This window comes from Crinia signifera, chromosome 4, assembly GCF_055691185.1.
Source record: "Crinia signifera chromosome 4, ASM5569118v1, whole genome shotgun sequence".
Lineage (NCBI taxonomy): Eukaryota > Metazoa > Chordata > Amphibia > Anura > Myobatrachidae > Crinia > Crinia signifera.
The window spans coordinates 286,573,361-286,594,696 of record NC_139220.1 but is presented as its reverse complement, the minus strand read 5'-3'; the positions used below and the strand labels follow the sequence as shown (position 1 = coordinate 286,594,696).

The 21,336-nt window shown below is 46.0% G+C and overlaps 1 protein-coding gene across 1 annotated transcript in view; it reads left to right on the top strand.

Moving 5' to 3' along the window:
• Nucleotides 1-388: 388 nt before the first annotated feature.
• The window catches only part of HTRA4 (HtrA serine peptidase 4), a 48,738-nt gene continuing 27,790 nt past the window's right edge, over nucleotides 389-21,336 (top strand). The window contains exon 1 of the mRNA XM_083179877.1: nucleotides 389-833. Coding sequence (XP_083036003.1) covers nucleotides 389-833 — 445 coding nt within the window. The remainder of the gene's footprint in view (nucleotides 834-21,336) is intronic.

Sequence of the window (21,336 nt, the reverse complement as noted above, 5' to 3'; positions counted from 1 at the left end):
ATACTTTGTCTACTTATATTCAAGAGTTTGCAGGAATTATTGCCCTGGGTGATATTAGCTATCTGTGCACATAAAAGGTCAGGACTTAAAGCCACCTGAATGCAGTGAAGGCATCCTAGGAACACCCAGTTAGTAATAAGTAGCTAAGTTGTCCGCATAACTTTCTGAAGCCTGAGGAAAGAAGAGTTATTATCACTGTATAATAGAAAGCTTGATCATTTATTTTACCACCTAATATATAGGTATATATATATATATATTTTAATAAAGGGGAAGTTAATGAGCCAGGGGTATATACATAGGTTCTGCAATCAGAGTGCTTGGCACATGTATATACTATATAGGTGAGCTTGGAAAGTCAGCGCTAGGCTCCTTTATGTCAGTAAATATGTCTCCTGTGTGGACTCTGCTCCCCATTTTTCTCCTCTTTCTCTCAACCTCTGCCCTCCCTCGTATCTCACGCCGCCAGGCATCTAACTGCCCCAGACTCTGTGAGCTCTCCCGCTGCCCGCGTCCCCAGTCCCCTTGCCAGGCAGGGGAGGTGAGAGACTCCTGTGGGTGCTGTCCGGTGTGTGGGTCAGGTGAGGGAGAGTCCTGTGGACAGCGTGGAGGTTCTCCCTGTGGAGAGGGTCTGGAGTGTGTCCTGCCAGGTATTGGAAGCAGCACGACAAGAAGACGAGTAGGGGTGTGTGTCTGCAGAACCAGCGAACCAGTGTGTGGCAGTGATGGCAAGACCTACAGGAACCTGTGCCACCTCAAAGCGGAGAACAGACGGGCAAGGCTGCAGAATTCTCCACCTGCCATTCATATCCAGAAGGGGCCCTGTGACACGGGTAAGGAGGCACTGTTGGGGACACTATAGACTAGTAGGGGGGTCACCAGGTTTCCTGATTAGGAAGTAAGGTAAAATATTGCCCCTGTGCTCCTCTTTGTCTCAGCTGCCTGTACCTGTCTCCTCACCTTCACCTATTTTCCTTATACAATCGCAGTACATTCTCCACTGATACAAGTCTGTGCACATTTCAGTACTGTCTTTCTTATTACTGTTCAATGACTTCAGTCTTTAGTGTGAAGGACATCTACATATGGATTTGGTTGTGTTGCGCCTACTGCGGGCAGCGGACCAACCTCAGCTACGGCGTCCATTATTCTGCTTTACTAATTTCTTAACCCTTTGAGTGCAAAGTGAATTTATCAAAATAGGTGTAAAAATTGGCAAGCAAACATTTTTCTTCCTCATAATGACCTGTAATGTTTACCTTGTATATAGGGAATATCATCTTTTTTTTTACACAACATGTTTTATTTGAATTGAAATAACAAATGTGAGCGACGTTGGCAGTTTTAGAGGATATTTTGAAGTTCTCTCACAGAGATGTTGTCAATCAAAGGGTTAATTTTTTTTTAAAGAAAGGGTTGTGTTAAATATTAACCTGTTCTGTTCTTGTCTGCCTTTACTTTGTATACGTTTTATGTCCATGTTTTATACATGCGCTTTACAAATGAATAATAATAATAATTATAATAATATTTAGCATATAGGCCAATTAATCATAGTGAAGCGCTGCTCAGGGGCTAGCAAAGAAATACTTTTATGTTTATTCCATTTACTGTCATTTCTGTTTTGGTTAATTGGGCTGTCTGTGCTATTTCTGGTCTGCATTTATTTGCATTACGTAGTACAGCTACACATTAGAACACGGCCCTGCTGGCTTATTATGTTTTCCTGTACACATTAACCCCTTAGCACTCTCCATGATATGTTATTTCTCATGCTCTGGCTGGCATGACTCTGTACTTCGTATCTGACATAGTTCTACTCCAAGTTGTTAGAGTACATTGTAGGAGCCTCAGGTGGACTTTGCTGTATTAGGAGTTATCAGGGAACCTTTGTACATTTTATTATTGGGAAGTATGGCAGCGTTTCCCCAGGATGCAGTCATTGGGTCATCAACACCCTCCACGGGATGCGGCCATTGGGTCACCAAGGTGTTGTCGACATTCATTAGGTCGACGCCATTAGGTTGACATGCATTTAGGTCGACATGAGTCTATGTCGACGTGGGTTAGGTCGACAGTCAAAATGTCGACATGCGGTTTTATACATTTTATTTGAGCCGACATGTGCCGACAGGCGGTATTTCATACCCTACCATCCACTAGGGCATGGAGGGAGAATAAAATAGTGTGCCTTAAGCATGGCGAGCGTAGCGAGCCATGTAAGGTGACGCGGTGCTACGTTTTAGTGTCCGTGTCGACTGTGTCAACATTCGGGACAAAAATGTTAAAAACCCCATGTCGACCTTTTGACCGTCGACCTAATAGGCGTCGACCTAATGACCCTGTCGACCTAGACTCATGTCGACCTTCCTACATGTTGACCTAGACTCATATCGACCTTCCTGCATGCCAACCTAATGGTGTCGACCAACATGCTGGTGACCTAATGATCCACACCCGTTTCCCCTTATCACTGACAGCTACTGTACTGAACAGCCATCATCTTATTGTCTCCCCATTGCTAATTCCTTTCATGTCTCTCTGTATTTTATGATTGCAGCTCTTGATTTCACCTTTACCCTATCTCCAGGCACGTTCTATGTCACCGTTCCACCCCCTTTCATTTCATATCCGCCATCCCTGCTATATTTGCATCATTGTATTTATCAAGGTATTACCCTAAGCAAAGTGACATACCAAATTTCACAAAATTATTTATTAAAGGTTTGTCTGCAAATTGAATTCTCTATTCATTTTTTTCATGTTTAAACATGTCCATGACATTTCTTTGAACCATATGGTTTAATTGACGCTAATTAATTAATTTTTTTGCTCGTTTGGAAAATTTAGCAGGAATTGAAATATTCTTATCACCAGAAATATTGTTTTAAGCTACTATCAAATAAAAGTGTTCAGTGCTAGGCTGCCATAGTAAGCACCATCACATGCTACAATATGCCACGGAATGCTTGGCTGCATCACTATAGAGCAGTGACATCACTAATTATCCTGCACAGCATTATATTAAAGGAGGCTGAAGGAAAATCAGTGATGTCACTGCTTGGCACAAACGGTTTCCGGACAGCCATTCTGGGGGAACTTTACAGGCATTGCTGTTATCCGAATCTCCTCATACAGTATATTGCATAATGATAATGGTGATAAGACAACAACTTGATTTAAAATAAATAGTTAAACAAATGTAGACATATATAAAGGTATACAGTATATGGATAGAATAATATGAATTACCATGTAGTATTATTGTCATCTTTTATGTTTAAGGTGCCACATACAGTAGTTTCTACAGCATAGGTTCTCAAAGTCGGTCCTCAGGAGACCGCACAGTGCATGTTTTGCAGGTCTCCTAACAGAATCACAAGTGAAATAATTAGCTCCACCTGTGCATCTTCTAAAATGTGTCAGTCAGTAATGAATGCAACTGTGCACCTGCCGGGTGACTTGGAAACGTGAACTGTATGGGGTCCTGAGGACCAAGTTTGAGAACCCCTGCTCTACGGCATATCCCAATTGAACTGTTTAGTAATATTTACTTTAGAAGGCGACACCTGGTGATCTTGTCGGTTTGCATAACCTTAGCAAATGCTTTTCTGCTTTCCAGAGGTTTCTGGATCGTTTGCATTCAATAAATTAGTTTTTTTTATAAGTATAGTGTAAAGTAGACAATGAAAGGAACAGTCTTTGATTTAGATGAAATGTTACACCTAAATGCTAGTAAATGAGCCCTAAAGATGATTCTCACTTATACAAGTGTGAAGGAAGACAAACATCTAAGACTAATGATTATTACAAGTATACACATATATATTCCAGAAATGAAAAAATTATTTTGGTACAGGGCCTCTTTCTAACAGAAATGTTGTGTCCTATATTAACGTGTGATATGTGTGCGATGTGTACTTATTGTGGAGTCCTGTATATGTACATGTAAAAGGTGTAAGAAGTGTGTTGTTCCCCTGTACTGCAAAGGTGTATAGTAAAGGTGCACACACACAGTGAGATTTCATACCTCCCAACATGACCCTCTCCAGGAGGCACACATTGCTCTGCTCCTGGACTTCACTCTTAATTTATGATTGCCATCACCTGTGGTGAGATAGTTAATTGATGAGAAAGGTGTTTCAACAGGAAGTCCAGGAGCAGAGCATTTTGTACCTAATGGAATGGGTCATGTTGGAGGCAGTGTTCCCTCTAAGCTGTGCGCGCACACAACTCGACGAGCGTGCGCACAGACATTACAACAGAGCGCACAAAGCAGCAGTGGTCCCTTTTGCAGTTGTGGACTCAATTAATGTGTGTTTCACCCATTAACTACATTGTGTGCTGTATTTTGAATGTTTAAATGTTTAATATCAGTTTGAAGTAAAGTTAACACAAATGCTGAACGTCATTTTCCAGTTATATATGTGACGCACAAAAGTTGCACAGCCAAAATCTTTTGCCGCACACAGCCTTCGTAAAATTAGAGGGAACAATGGTTGGAGGGTATGGATTTGTACTTCAAATTTTGACTAAGTAAAAATAAAAGTTACAGTAGTATTGATCATACAGTGTGACAATGTATAGAGAACCCTACATTGTACACAGTATAGTCAAACTTAAGCTGTTTGCACAGTCTATTTTTTATTGCTGTATACACACTGTACGTACAGGGGTGTCAAACTCAAATTCATCGGGGGCCGCATCAGCAGTTTGGTCACCCTCAAAGGGCCAGTTGTATCTGTAGGTCCCCCTGTATAATTATAATGCCATGACACCACAGGCTGCTCCCCCTGTATAATATAAAATGAATGCCATGACACATAAATGATTATACAGGAGGAGCAGCCTGTGGTGTCATGGCATTATTATTATTATACACGGGGACACCTCAGGAAACAGCAGATATATATATATTTTTTTATTATAGTGAGTGTGATCCTCATCCTCACTTACTGTTTCTCCGTCTGTCCTGCAGCTGCTGCGGCTTCCAGCTTTTCTTCACTGCTTGCTGCGGCCACACTGTCCCCGACTCCCGCTCCAGCTTCCCTGCCTGCTCCTACTTCTCTACAGATGCATGGGCGGCTGCGACATCGTCATGACGTCCCCACCCAGTGTCTGTCACTGCCGGGCATCAGAGGGAACAGGCGGCCGGGCCCTCCTCCACGTAGCCATGGAGGCCGGTGGCCATGTTTCTGTAGCCGCATATATATGTGCCTACAGGAACATGGCCGCCGACAGTGGAGGAACAGGTAAGGCGGCCGCGGACGTGGATGCGGCCCGCAGCACTCCTGTTTTAGACACACTGCCCCTGCGTGCTATCTCCTCACGCGGGCCACATGACGAGGTCTGGCGGGCCGGATTTGGCCCGCGGGCCTTGTGTTTGACACCCGTGCTGTACAAGTATACAGCATGATAAAATAGACTTAATGATCAGGTGCAGTTATCTGGGAGCCTCAGGGTAAGGCACTATGAGAATAATTACCTACTTTGTAAGTTTCCTCTCCAGGAGAAGAGACACTGCAAGGCAACTCATGGTTTGGGGCCGAATGCATAGGCGAATCTAGAATTATGGTAATGGGTGGTCCCAGATCTAGACATAACCGTAGGGGGACCTTTGCGCGTCAAAAAGGGTGTGTGGCCTCATGGGAAGGAGGCGTGGCATCACAAAAAGGGGTGTAGTATTACACTTTAGACCATACAGAGTAATGCCCATTACACATTTAAGCAAACTCCGTAACACCCATTACACATAAAGCCACACGCTGTAATGCCAATTACACATAAGGCCACACACCATAATGCCCATTACACATTGCGCCACACATCATGATGCCCATTACATACTATATAACAAACCGTAATGCCCATTACATATTTGCCACATAAGTGCTGCTTACCTACGTGCGCATTGCTAGGGGGTTCTTGCTTGATGGCACCATAGTACCCATTACACATGATGCCGCACACCATAGTACCCATTACACATGATGCCGCACACCATAGTACCCATTACACATGATGCCGCACACCATAGTACCCATTACACATGATGCCGCACACCATAGTACCCATTACACATGATGCTGTACGCATAATGTCCCTTAAACATGATGCTGCACACCGTAATGCCCCTTACATATGATGCTGCACACCGTAATGCCCCTTACACATGATGCTGCACACCGTAATGCCCCTTATACATTAAGCCACACATGTAAATTTTTATATGAGCCTTCGCTGCTGCTGCAGAGAGAGATGGAGAGCGGTGCAGCTGCTTCTATGGGGAGAGGAGCAGAGCGCAGCGCAGAGCACGCTCCCACTCCCCTCCTGGTGTCCCCTCTAGCCGAGTGGACATTTTAAATATTGTGCGCGCTGTTGTTGTGCGTGAAGTCGGGGAAGCGCGCCGGGCGCCGGCACCACATGATTAAAGGGGGGGGGGGGGGGCGTTTTGAGGTGAAAGTGGGGAAAATTAGAGCGGAAGCTGCAGGGGTGACAGTCATTGAAAGTTGGGCAGAGAGCGGGGGCTGCCAGGCTGTATTCAGAGCACTGCAGGTCACGGCTGTTTGAAATTATACCCCTTTCCCAACAGAAAATGCAGGGATTTACCTGGGAAAATGGTCCCAGGATCAGGCAGGGACATTCCCAGGCTGACCCCTTATACACCAGCCTAGTCCCTGCATTTTCTGGTGTGAGGGGGAGAGACAACCACTCCCCTCTCCCTACCCCCCTTTAACCAACCAGCTATATCTTCGGAACCAACTGACCCATTTACATGAGACCAGTATCATATTGAAGAACTTTTGAGTTGGCTTTGAACGATTTTGGTCCCGTGAAACTGGGCTGTTTGGTTCCAGAGCAATCTGCCCTCAAAGAACATAAACAGTCATGAAATTACATTTAAGAAATGAAAAAAAAAAAAAACGGTTTAACCTCAATATCCCTGGAACCAATTAACCCATATGGATCCAGCCTGGTATCAGATTGAAGGCCCAGCGATTTGGCTTCGACTGAGATCAACCTCGAGCTCCAGTGATGCCGAAGGGGGAACTGGCAGCCGTTGAACTGGGTGGGGGTCGGAATTAGCGGGTCCCATGTTATCCTATAGGGAAACCGATCCAGCTTTGCCTGGCAGTATCTCCGGTTCCCAGGGGGCTAGAGACACGGGTATGGGCTCGTTGGAAAGTCCCATCCCTCTGCTACAAAATGGGCTAATGGGTGGTCCTGTGCACCCCCGGACCACCCCCTAGATTCGCCTATGGCCGAATGATCTCATCATTAGGTTCCTCCCCGACATATTGAATCACCTGTGATTTGCGCATCTGCAGCAGATGAAAATGGTATCCTCCAGTCATTTAGCCCCACCCCCCTTCCCCACGTCTCCCACGCTTGGCAGTAAGTAACATACAATCCTGTCACTTCACTAGGAAGCAGGCAGTATGTGGGAGTGCCACCTACAGTTTCTGAGCTGCGGGAAACTACCCCAAAAATTAGAAGGCTCCCGCAGCTTCCGCCAGGGTAGGCAAGTATAACTCTGGGCCTTTGGCCGATTGTAGCTATCCTCAGTATCAAACTGGACATGAAGGACCGATGTAGAAGTAGGGGCCCATGTTTAGGGTGTAGCCAGTCTCTAGAGGGGGTGTGGCCAGCTGCCACAGAGGCTTGGCTAACCATTATAGACAGCATGGTCTGGGCCTATTCATAAATATATATAGTAGAGATGAGCAGATTCAGTTCCTAGAGAACCAAACACCCCTGCTGAGAAGGGACTGCGGCATCCTCTTCTCTCTTCTGTTCTCCCTCTCCACCATTGCACCTTCTTCTTTATTTATTTATTTATTTATTTACAGGTTCTTATATAGCGCAGCAGATTCCGTTGCGCTTTACAATAGTAGACAGTGATAAAACAAACTGGGTAACAACATACAGACTTGGAGGTAGGAGGGCCCTGCTGCAAGCTTACAATCTTCTTTAGCCTCTTGGAAGCGTATGACGTCAGACTCTGGGGCTGAGTACAGTGCGGCAAGAGCTGATTGGCCCGCTGCAGCTGTTTCCTACTGCAGGCCAATTTTGGAGCCATAATTGGCTTCTGAATGGTGTCAGTTTTTGAACACCACTGGTGGTGTTTTCCATTGGGGCCAATATCAAAACGCTGCTCCCTGTCACCGAATACAGTTCAGTGAAGGGAACCAAAGGCTGGTCCCGGCCCTGGATACCCACCGATGCAGCACTTTCAGCGCTGGGATCAGATAACTGATCCCAGAGCATGCTGGAGCCGGGTCCCGCTGGGGACACAGTTCCCCTCCCTGTTGCTTCTGCTCTGGTACAGTGACAAGGGGCTCCTGTAAAGGGGCTGCTGACAATGGGCAGTGTGACAAGGGGCTGCTTTATATATATATTATATTTTTACTGAAGGGGTACTGCCAAGTGTGCCATATAATTCATGGGGTGCAGCCAATTGTGTACAGACAAGTGTACTATGGAGGACTACTAAGGGGGTTCATTTATTTAAAAAAAATAAAAGCAAAATATATAAATATTTTTTTTTATTGAAACAGTGCTGCCAATTGCACTGTATAATTCCATGAGTGAGGAATCTTGCCTATGTAGAGCCAGTTGGTGCAGGGGAGATCATTGGCAGCTGGTTTTGTGAGGGCCCAAACAAACCAATAATTTCAGCTACAAGTGTGGCAGTCCCTGTCACTTAAATGATTGGTTTGTTAAAGTGTGCATGTACTGTTTATACAGCATTATGTGCTCTTTGGAGCATTTTTTACATAATGTATAAAGCTGATCTTATTTGCCACTGCGGTGCCACGTGTATGTGCTGCCCACTTGTGTCACTTAGCCTAGTCATCCAGCTACTGTATCTTGGTGCAAACTTTTGGCCTATAAACAATATTGTGAGCTGTGAGGTGTTCATAATAGACTGAAAATGAGTGGACATTAATGTATTTGAGGTTAAAAATACTATAGGAACGGCAAAAAAAAAAAATGGTTTTAACAGTATTTATGATTTTTTTTTCAAATGCAGATCCCAAACCAAAAGCTAAACTCGGAATGAGTGGTTTTGACAAAACCGATCCAGATTCTAAACTAAAACACAAAACCCGAGAAGTGTCTGGGGCACATCTCTAAAATATAATGAATGTATGCATGACAGGTTACCAGATTAATAACAGCAATGCACTGTTGAAAATACACCATAGTCCTGTGCATAATATGTAGAATGTATAAATCAAATGCACATTCTGAAGCCTGATACCAAGAGGAGGCAGTAGGGCATACCTACCCCTGTGGGACAGTCCGACCCTGCATATCCTGATGCACATCCTAATTGATCAATGTTAAATTGCTGATTATAGCTATCAGTTGCTATAAACTTGCAGTTTTTAGTAAAAATGCGTTCCCAGTGTTACTTTTTTCTAGATTACATAAGAATCATTTTAATACAGGTCCATTTAATTGAACATGCATACATAATTATATTACAAATATATGGCAGACCATTCTTCTGAGAGAGGGAGCGATATATTGAAACAAACCCCTCCTGTTCCCCAAGGTTCAAATTTTCCATTTTGGAAAAATTGTAAACATGTCCCAATATTAAGCACATTAACATTGGTGGCTACAGTCCTTTACATACATTGGGACAGATGTATTAAGCTTTAACAAGAGATAAGCGCAAGGGTGATAAGGAGAGATAAACGTCCAGCCAATCACCTGTTAACTGCCATGTTACAGGCTGTGTTTGAAAAACGTCAGTAAGAAACTGATTGGCTGGATGTTTATCTCTGCTTATCACCCTTGCATTTATCTCTTGTTAAGGCTTAATACATCTGCCCCCATATGTCATGTGCACTGAATGACCTTAATGATGATATGGGATTAAGGCCCTGATTCAGGTTGCTTCGCTCCCCTGCGCATTTGCACAAGGGAGCGTTGTTTAGCGATTGTGTATGCGCATAAACTTTTGCTTATTTGCTGACCCGTTTGCAGCCAGCAGTGGAGGTGTGGGGCGGCGGCGAGGGGTTGTGCCCATGGGAACGCCCAGTGTTGGGCGTTCCCATGGAAATGCACCCATGGGGGGTGGGCAGCTGGCATAAGCTGCTCATCTGCTTCATGCACTTTCACAGCATTGTGGGTCAACCAGAATCACCCCCTAAGCTCATTCATAAAATAAGCCCTTTACCTTATTTGATCTGTCTTCCAAGGGCACATTGCTGCTTGACAGGATCATTTAGACATCGGCCTTGAGAGAGACACACACACAGTGCTGATGTTGGGCAATTTTCTGCTACAGTTCATGTACAAATGGTACAATACATGTGTTACACAGTGTGCATCCAAAGAGATGTAGTTGCAATTGAGGTGCATGGTACCGGGAATGTACAGGACATGTGCTGGGCCTTGTTGGTGACTGGAAGTTGGTTATTTAGATGCATAGAGTTGGTCAGCTTTAGACATGTTATGCGAGTGGTGGGCTCATTGCTAAACTAGTTGCATATAAAGATGCTCTAACACAGTGGAGACCATACTCAAATTGGGTATGTCAGTCCTTGTACATACTGTACTTGTACACCAGGGGAATGGCTAAGATCAGCATCAGACACAACTGCGGCAAAATTCACTAAATTGGTGGCAGCAGCGAGCAACAAGGACTCACCCAGACCTAAATCATTTCATTTCCAATAAGTACTTGTAAATGTAAAAATTTTGGTAGATTGCCACCCATGGACAACCAGTGCCTCATATACTGTAATGACTCCCAAATGCTGGCACCCTACTGAGGCTCAGTCAACTTGTATCTGCAATCATATAGGCAGAGAGAGAGAGAGAGAGGGACATAATCCTCTCTACCTGGACTTCTCTTTATGAATTCTATCACCTGTTATAAAATTCCTTGATTATAAATGAAATAGTTCAACACAGGTGGTGCCAGTCATATTATAGAAAGAATTTTGTCCCTCCTGGAATGGGCCATGTTGGGAGGTATGCACGATACTCTTTACCTAGAGGGGCGCCCACGATTTTGATCGTGGGCATCGTAAGGAAAAAAAAAATCGCGTCGGTCGCATCGCATGAGACCAAAAAATCGCATGCGATGCGACCGACGCGATGACCGCGATTTCCCATAGGGAACAATGTTAAATGTCCCAATTGACCCGATTTCCCATAGGGAACAATGTTAAATGTCCCAATTGACCCGATTTTCCATAGGGAACAATGTTAAACGGCCCACAAAGGCCAAATAGGCACCCTGTTGTGTGAAATGCCCCCCCCCCCCCAATTGTTAACGCCACCCCACGATCAACGTCAACCCGAAGCGTGGCGAGCGCAGCGAGCCCGCGAGGGGCGGCGGTACGCGTCTTACGACCTTTTCATACCCCCACTATCCTCGTCGGCGTGGAGTTGAGAATAGAAAGTGTGGCGAGCGCAGCGACACCTGTGAAGCCCGCGAGGGGACGCGTATACCTGTGAAGGTGTCCACGTGCGCTCGCCATGCTTCGGGCTCGGTGGCTCGCTGCGCTCGCCACACTTTCTATGCTCAACTTCACGCCGACGTGGATAGTGGGGGTATGAAAAGGTCGGAGGACGCGTACCGCCGCCGCTCGCCACGCTTCGGGTTCACGTTGATCGTGGGGTGGCGTTAACAATTGGGGGGGCCATTTCACACTTCAGGGTGCCTATTTGGCCTCTGTGGGCCATTTAACATTGTTCCCTATGGAAAATCGGGTCAATTGGGACATTTAACATTGTTCCCTATGGAAAATCGGGTCAATTGGGACATTTAACATTGTTCCCTATGGGAAATCGCGGTCATCGCGTCGGTCGCATCGCATGCGATTTTTTAGTGCATGCGATGCCCGCCCTTCTAGGTAAAGAGTTCCGCACAATCTAATATACACCCCCTTCTCCCGGGCTCCACCAAGCATGCTCCATTGTGTAAACATTGGACATTGTGTTAAAACTACATCATACTTGCCTACCTGACCCTCTCCTACACAGTGTGCATCCAAAGAGATGTAGTTGCAATTGAGGTGCATGGTACCGGGAATGTACAGGACATGTGCTGGGCCTTGTTGGTGACTGGAAGTTGGTTATTTAGATGCATAGAGTTGGTCAGCTTTAGACATGTTATGCGAGTGGTGGGCTCATTGCTAAACTAGTTGCATATAAAGATGCTCTAACACAGTGGAGACCATACTCAAATTGGGTATGTCAGTCCTTGTACATACTGTACTTGTACACCAGGGGAATGGCTAAGATCAGCATCAGACACAACTGCGGCAAAATTCACTAAATTGGTGGCAGCAGCGAGCAACAAGGACTCACCCAGACCTAAATCATTTCATTTCCAATAAGTACTTGTAAATGTAAAAATTTTGGTAGATTGCCACCCATGGACAACCAGTGCCTCATATACTGTAATGACTCCCAAATGCTGGCACCCTACTGAGGCTCAGTCAACTTGTATCTGCAATCATATAGGCAGAGAGAGAGAGAGAGAGGGACATAATCCTCTCTACCTGGACTTCTCTTTATGAATTCTATCACCTGTTATAAAATTCCTTGATTATAAATGAAATAGTTCAACACAGGTGGTGCCAGTCATATTATAGAAAGAATTTTGTCCCTCCTGGAATGGGCCATGTTGGGAGGTATGCACGATACTCTTTACCTAGAGGGGCGCCCACGATTTTGATCGTGGGCATCGTAAGGAAAAAAAAAATCGCGTCGGTCGCATCGCATGAGACCAAAAAATCGCATGCGATGCGACCGACGCGATGACCGCGATTTCCCATAGGGAACAATGTTAAATGTCCCAATTGACCCGATTTCCCATAGGGAACAATGTTAAATGTCCCAATTGACCCGATTTTCCATAGGGAACAATGTTAAACGGCCCACAAAGGCCAAATAGGCACCCTGTTGTGTGAAATGCCCCCCCCCCCCCCAATTGTTAACGCCACCCCACGATCAACGTCAACCCGAAGCGTGGCGAGCGCAGCGAGCCCGCGAGGGGCGGCGGTACGCGTCTTACGACCTTTTCATACCCCCACTATCCTCGTCGGCGTGGAGTTGAGAATAGAAAGTGTGGCGAGCGCAGCGACACCTGTGAAGCCCGCGAGGGGACGCGTATACCTGTGAAGGTGTCCGCGTGCGCTCGCCATGCTTCGGGCTCGGTGGCTCGCTGCGCTCGCCACACTTTCTATGCTCAACTTCACGCCGACGTGGATAGTGGGGGTATGAAAAGGTCGGAGGACGCGTACCGCCGCCGCTCGCCACGCTTCGGGTTCACGTTGATCGTGGGGTGGCGTTAACAATTGGGGGGGCCATTTCACACTTCAGGGTGCCTATTTGGCCTCTGTGGGCCATTTAACATTGTTCCCTATGGAAAATCGGGTCAATTGGGACATTTAACATTGTTCCCTATGGAAAATCGGGTCAATTGGGACATTTAACATTGTTCCCTATGGGAAATCGCGGTCATCGCGTCGGTCGCATCGCATGCGATTTTTTAGTGCATGCGATGCCCGCCCTTCTAGGTAAAGAGTTCCGCACAATCTAATATACACCCCCTTCTCCCGGGCTCCACCAAGCATGCTCCATTGTGTAAACATTGGACATTGTGTTAAAACTACATCATACTTGCCTACCTGACCCTCTCCTTCAGGGAGAAAATGCTCTGTTCCTGGACTTCCCTGGTAATGTATGATTGCCATCACCTGTGGTGAAACACCTTTCTTATCAATTACCTAGCTCACCACAGGTGATGGCAATCATACATTACCAGGGAAGTCCAGGAACAGAGCATTTTCTCCCTGAAGGAGAGGGTCAGGTAGGCAAGTATGAATTTAACAAAGGTTCGACTTAATAATTAGTCATCAGCTGTTCCCATGGTATATATCTAATTGGATTCACATTGCTAATGAGTGCAATGTATTCAACTCCTGGAGGTCATATAAATGCTGTGGGCAGGCTGTTATCGGGTTTTTACCGCATCTATTTTTCATTTGCAGTAAAGCCCCTCCGCCGGTGCAGTGCAGTGCTGCGGGGGGGGGGGGGGGGTCTAGTGATACCCTATAGAAGCATATGGGCTTCTCTCTTCTCCCATCACGGATCCCTCCCAGAATGGCCACAGCACAGACGCCAACCCAGAAGTCCAGGGAGGTGCCGCATTGCAAAGGACTGCTCTTAGTGCAAGAGCTGTCCTTTGTGTTACTAATCGCATATGTTAGCGCATATGCAATTAGTATGCATGGTAGGCGGCGAATGGTGGCGGCGGATATTAGAACATCCCACCCAGTATAAATTGTATAATTATACAGAAGCACACATTCCTGCCTATAGGATATTTAATGCTGCGGTAATTTCTAATAGAGTTGCATACCTCCCAACTTTGATGGTCCCTGAAGAGAGACACAGGCGCACGCCTGAAAATTAGGGGGACGTGGCTACCTGGGAAGGGGGCGTGACCTATACGCACATCTTCACACTAGGCCACGCCCCCATTTTGCCACTGTGGGGGCATGGCCCAGAGGCTCTGTGAGCCTCTAGCCATGCCCCCAGCCCCCCTGGCTACAGGAATAGATGCTGTGCGCATACCCACAGCGTTTATTCACCACTGCTCAGCAGCTGACAGGGTGGATGCCCAACAGCTCCCCCGCCGCGGGACACTGCTGGCCACGGGAGGGACGTGGTTTCCGTGTTAATCGGGACTGTTGGGAGGTATGGACTTATAACAGTAACAATCAGTTATTTGTTATTATGCTCAAGTTATTAATACAGAAAGCTGCATCTATAATATTCTTATCAGAATAATATAATCAGCGGTTTTATCATACCCTGTATGTCCATTATGTAATACCACTAGAATAAAATAGTGTTATACACTTAATGAAGCTGACAGAGGTAGATCTGCGGCTAATATCATATGGATGAACTTACAGATACAGTATCTGATCTAATACAGTAATCAGTCAGTTATATTTTCAGAAAACCAAGAGTCTGGTGCTATATATCTGAGTAAAACAATTCACAATAGAAAGTTCCTACTACCAATTGCTGCCGTTCTTATGAGGAGTTTGCTTAAGCTCCTCAGAATGAGAGACACAACAAGACAGAACTTAATAAAAAATTCATGAAAGATTTATAAACAATGTCACAATAGGCCTTTATATGCTACACGGAATAGATATATAACCCCAAAAAGGTGAAATATAGATGACTCCAAGTTGGACAGATTTAATAGAGCTCTCATGCAAAGTTAGTAAGCGATGTTAGTTGCCGGGGATTACTTAGTTATGCAGAGATTAGTATGTAATTATTTCCAAACTGGAAGAGTTAGTATAGTAATCCTTTTTTATGTCTGGCCAGACATTGTGTGGAAGGTACCTGTGGTGTTGACATCCAGTGTCGATTTTCAATTCTCCCAGCCACTGGTGCTGAATCACCCAAGGCGTGCAGCTTTATCCAGTCTTGATGTTTAGAATGAATGGACTGGGACCACTGTAGGTACCTGCCAGCTATAAATTAAACTGGGCATCCGAAAGGTATGGTAATGGTTGCAGCTTTCTCAAACTGACGCATTTCCCCGCCTGCTCTGAGCTATAAGCGGATTTTTCAAAGGAATCAGATGAGAAAGCTGCATCTATAATACTCTTATCAGAATAATATAATCAGCGGTTTTATCATACCCTGTATGTCCATTATGTAATAGTACTAGAATAAAATAGTGTTATACACTTATGAAGCTGACAGAGGTAGTTCTGTGGCTAATATCATATGGATGAACTAACAGATATCTGATCTAATACAGTAATCAGTCAGTTATATTTTCACTTCATGATCCCTTTCTGTTGAACATAGTAATTGTCTAAAAAGGTATTTCCCATATGTGGACCCTATGCACCCCCCAAATGTATCAAGCTTCAAAAAGTGATAAAATGGAGAGTGATAAAAAGCCAGCCAATCAGCTTCGAACTGCCATGTTACAGACTGGGTTTGAAAAGTGACAGGTAGGAGCTGATTGGCTGGTTGTTTATCACTTTTTGAAGCTTGATACATATGGCCCTTTGGCTTTATGCTGCCCAGCTGGCAATGCAGCACAAAGTACATAAAGTAATGGTTCCATCAGTAAGTTACATTGGCACAGCCATCTGGCAGTCACCTTAAGAACTTTACCCCCCTAAGTACATAAGGACGGGTGTTAGCTAATAAACATGTAATAAATTAGGCCATCATTTTATTCCTTGGATGTCACATGCAAGGCGACCCCCAGTCCTGGTGCATTAGGTGCAGCTTAATCTGCCTATTGGTTAATCAGGCACCGGCTATATCTGTTTCTTATGGCCCCATACATGAGGCCGACTTGTGCTTGATAAGATTTGGCACTTGATGTGCTATTTATTACATGTGATAAATCAGATGTGATTTATCACATGTGACCCGGGGGAGCGGCAGGAGAGCAGGTTCTGGGGTAGTGGCAGGCGGGGAGCGGGACTGGAGAGCAGAGTGTGGCGAGAGAATAGAAAAAATCCTATTCAAAAGACTGGGTGGCCACTGATTGGCTGAGCTCCAGGGCCCTGCTCCACCAGACCTCGCTCCCTGCTGCATTGATGGCTGCAGTCCGACCTCCGGATCTGATCTGATGCGCATGGGACCGTGCATCGGATGAGATCGGATGTCAAACCCTACGCAATTTGGGCCTATTTCACCCAATTTCTCGGCCTGATCCTCCAGAATCGGGTGAAATTAGGCACAAGATGTGTAGTGTTTGGGGGCTTTACAGCTTCATACATTTCCCCCGCAATGGGAGTTGCGTACTGAGCTTGTCTTTTCTTTGAAATAAACATAATCCTTTTTGTAGAGTAACATGCCGGAGAAGATTTCTGGGCTGATTTTGTGTGTTGTTGCTGGAGGTGACAGGCAGCTTTCTGCAGGGTAAATACCTACGAGTGTGTGTTAGTGAGTCAGTGTCATGCGAGAACATGCTGGCTGAACGTACAGGAGGGATACAAGGAAAGCAGCCTTGCAGCAACACTGACCCAATTCCAAACAGGTATCTGGGTGTATGTGTTTTTAAGGACAAGGTTCCCTGGCTAAAAATTATAACGATTAAGTAAATTATTTTTCATGCAGCACAGATGGTGTAATGGTTAGCATTACTTCCTCACAGCACTGAGGTCATGGGTTCGATTCCCACCATGGCCCTAACTATGTGGAGTTTGTATATTCTCCCTGTACTTGCGTGGGTTTACTCCAGGTACTCCAGTTTCCTCCCACAATCCAAAAAATATACTGGTAGGTTAACTGGCTCCCAACAAAATTACCTCTAGAATGAATGTGTGTGTGTGTGTGTGTGTGTGTACATGTGGTATGGAATATAGATTGTAAGCTCCACTGTGGCAGGGATTGATATGAATGTTCGGTATTTGTGTATTATCAGGGCGCCCATAACATAGTTTATGTAGTGGTGTATTCAGAATACTAATACAGCACTATGCTGGTTACGTAAACTACGTAAGTGGCTCTGGAGCCCTAAAAACACACAATGCTTAATATCCTCACTATCCACGTCGGTGTGGAGCTAATTTTATAAAGTATGACGAATGCAGCGAGCCACCGAGTCCAAAGCGTGGCAAGGGGACGTGGATACGCATCTCCACGCGGGGCTCGCCACACTTTATAAGATCAACTCCATGCCGATGTGGATACTTGGGGTATGACGTGGATAGTGGGGGTAGGATGTGGATAGTCGGGGTAAAATGGCTGGTCTATACTTACCTTCCTCTGGCCCGGGCACCGCGTCGATCCCCGCTGACTCACGCTGGGATCCACGGTGACTCCCCGGCAGTCACAGTCAGTCCCCCTGCTCCGGCACTTGCCACGGATGCTGTACGCAATTAGCGTAGTGCCGCTGGGGGAGCAGGGAAACCATGTGATGCGCCACCAGCGGCACTACGCTGAATTACGTACAGCGTCCGCTGCGAGTGCCTGAGGACTGAATGCTGTCACCGGGGAGTGACCATCGCTGCCTCCAGGGAGTGACCATCGCTGCCACCGGGGAGTCATCCCCCGATGACTCCCCGGTGGCAGCGACGGTCACTCCCCGGAGGCAGCGCCCAGAGAAGGGTAAGTATAAACCACACCACCCTGCTCCCAGTGCTGCCTCCTGTATTATCACGGCGCTGACAACGTAGCTTCGCCTACGTTGAAAAGGTAGCGTAGCCAGGCTCCCTGATAATACACAATTACTGAATGTTCAAATATTCTCTGTACAGTGCTTTGTAATATGTGTGCACTATATAAATAACTGGTAATAAATAATAAATAAATAAATGATAACATAATAATAATATGAGAGAATAAAAAGCACAAAACAGTATATGTCACAGCTGATGACAGTATACACAGCATTTATTAAAATGAATTAGCTCTAACACAGAGTAATCACATAAACAAAAACTCCACTGAGGAGTAATAAATGTCAAATAGACACAATAGGCAGTGAAGGGTTACAGTAAATGGCCAGAGGGCCATAATTTGGGGCTGGATTAAGGTCTGCAGGGGCCCTTGGACAACAAACTTGTTGAGGCTTCTTTCAATAAAATGAGCAAAATGATAGAGTTTCTCCTTGTACATATATAACACTACACACCAGCCCACCCCTACATATAACACGACACACCAGCCCACCTCTACATATAACACTACACACCAGCCCACCCCTACATATAACACGACACACCAGCCCACCTCTACATATAACACTACACACCAGCCCACCCCTACATATAATACTACACACCAGCCCACCCCTACATATAACACTACACACCAGCCCACCCCTACATATAACACCACATACCAGCCCACCTCTACATATAACACTACACACCAGCCCACCCCTACATATAACACGACACACCAGCCCACCTCTACATATAACACTACACACCAGCCCACCCCTACATATAATACTACACACCAGCCCACCCCTACATATAACACTACACACCAGCCCACCCCTACATATAATACTACACACCAGCCCACCCCTACATATAACACCACATACCAGCCCACCTCTACATATAACACTACACACCTGCCCACCCCTACATATAATACTACACACCAGCCCACCCCTACATATAACACTACACACCTGCCCACCCCTACATATAACACTACACACCAGCCCACCTCTACATATAACACTACACACCTGCCCACCCCTACATATAACACCACATACCAGCCCACCCCTACATATAACACTACACACCAGCCCACCCCTACATATAACACTACACACCAGCCCACCCTACATATAACACTACACACCAGCCCACCCTACATATAACACTACACACCAGCCCACCCTACATATAACACTACACACCAGCCCACCCCTACATATAACACTACACACCAGCCCACCCCTACATATAACACTACACACCAGCCCACCCTACATATAACACTACACACCAGCCCACCCTACATATAACACTACACACCAGCCCACCCCTACATATAACACTACACACCAGCCCACCCCTACATATAACACTACACACCAGCCCACCCCTACATATAACACTACACACCAGCCCACCCCTACATATAACACTACACACCAGCCCACCCTACATATAACACCACATACCAGCCCACCCTACATATAACACTACACACCTGCGTCTGCACATGAAATGCCTTGTGATCAAAATGGTCCAAACGAACGGACCTGAATAAGATCCTTGGCCCTTAGTGAAAATTGGAACCCCACATCCATTCCAGCTGCGCTTCTCCCGTGTTAATTGGGAAATCTGGCACTGCCCCTCACTGTACATATAACATTATACAGCTCCCCTCTGGATATATAATATTACCCAATGTGTGCTTTGGTGGGAGGAGCCTGTGACAGCTAGCAGACTGCCTTCCGGCATTGTGCTGGAGATGGGAGCTGGGTGCTCCTCCCCCTCCCCGTCTGCTTTCAGACACTTTCTCTCCCCATAAACGGGATGTATTAATATACATCGCCGCCTGTCCGCTGCGATGCCAGCGCATATGTACCAACATATGCGGCTGGCATCGCGGTGCGGTAAGGGAGACCCCCCGCGATACCTGTACTGTGGTCTGTGGGGGGTCTCAGTCTCCTCCCTGCCGCCTACACGCCGGGGAAAGCTAAGGAGGCTGTCCCCGGCGCCTCCTCCTCCCTTTGCAGCCGGAAGGACGGCCGGCTGCGTTGCTAGGGGAGGAAGGGCTTACCTTCCGGCGTCCAGGAGGACCTCAAAGGAGGTAAGCCCAAGGGAGGGGGAGAGGGGGGGGGGGTCGGCGAGGCGGCGGGGTTGCGGCGAGGCGGCGGGTGGTGAAAAGAAGCCCATAGGCTTCTATAGGGTATCGCCACCTTTAGGTGGCGAGACCCTGCCCGGCGAAATCCGTGCGGTCGGGTAATAGTACATAGGAAAATGCAGTAAAATGGGTGTTTTACCACATTTTCCCTTTAGTACATCCCGCCCCATGTCCCCACTCCTCACATAGGGAAGGAGCCGGGTGCATTGTTAGCATAATGTGCATTGCATTGCAGTGGCAATAGGGTGTTATAGCAGCAGGTGGTGGACAAACAGTATGTGGGTGCCCTTACTGCCCCGTAACCCAGCTTGTCTGGTGTTCAGCTTACAGTAGGTTGGATTCCCAGGTCACTGGACCCAGGTTTAATCTCTTTCACACCAAGCAGTGACCTGGGTTAAACCACAAATAACTTGTGTCAAATCGGCGGTGTGAAAGTGTATAAGGGCTAGATGTATCAAGATTTAAAAAGTGATCAAATGGAAAGTGATAATCATATAGCCAATCAGCTCCTAATTGCTATGTTACCAGCTGGGTTTAAAAAATTAGAGCTAGGAGCTGATTGGCTGGTTATCACTCTCCACTTTATCAGTTTTTGAAGCTTGATACATCTGGCCCTAAGTGATAGGAAGATCATGATCCATGATTCCCAGAAATAATACCAGATTAGTCAGCCTCATTAAAAATGTATTAATCACAGGATTGAGTTAAACTGGGTACACACTAGACAACATGAAAACTATATTGGAGATAATGAACATTCATAATGACAAATCTGTTATATCGGCCAGTGTGTATGCAATACAGTATATCGTTACCTAGCGAGGTCCTCTGTCGTCTGCACATGCAGTTCAATCTGAAGATATTGTCAATGACCACATACTACTGGATGTAGCCACTGACGATAGGTTTTGCAAGATCACACAGTGTATATGCACTATGGGCCTGATTTAGCTTCCCCTGTCCCTGCCT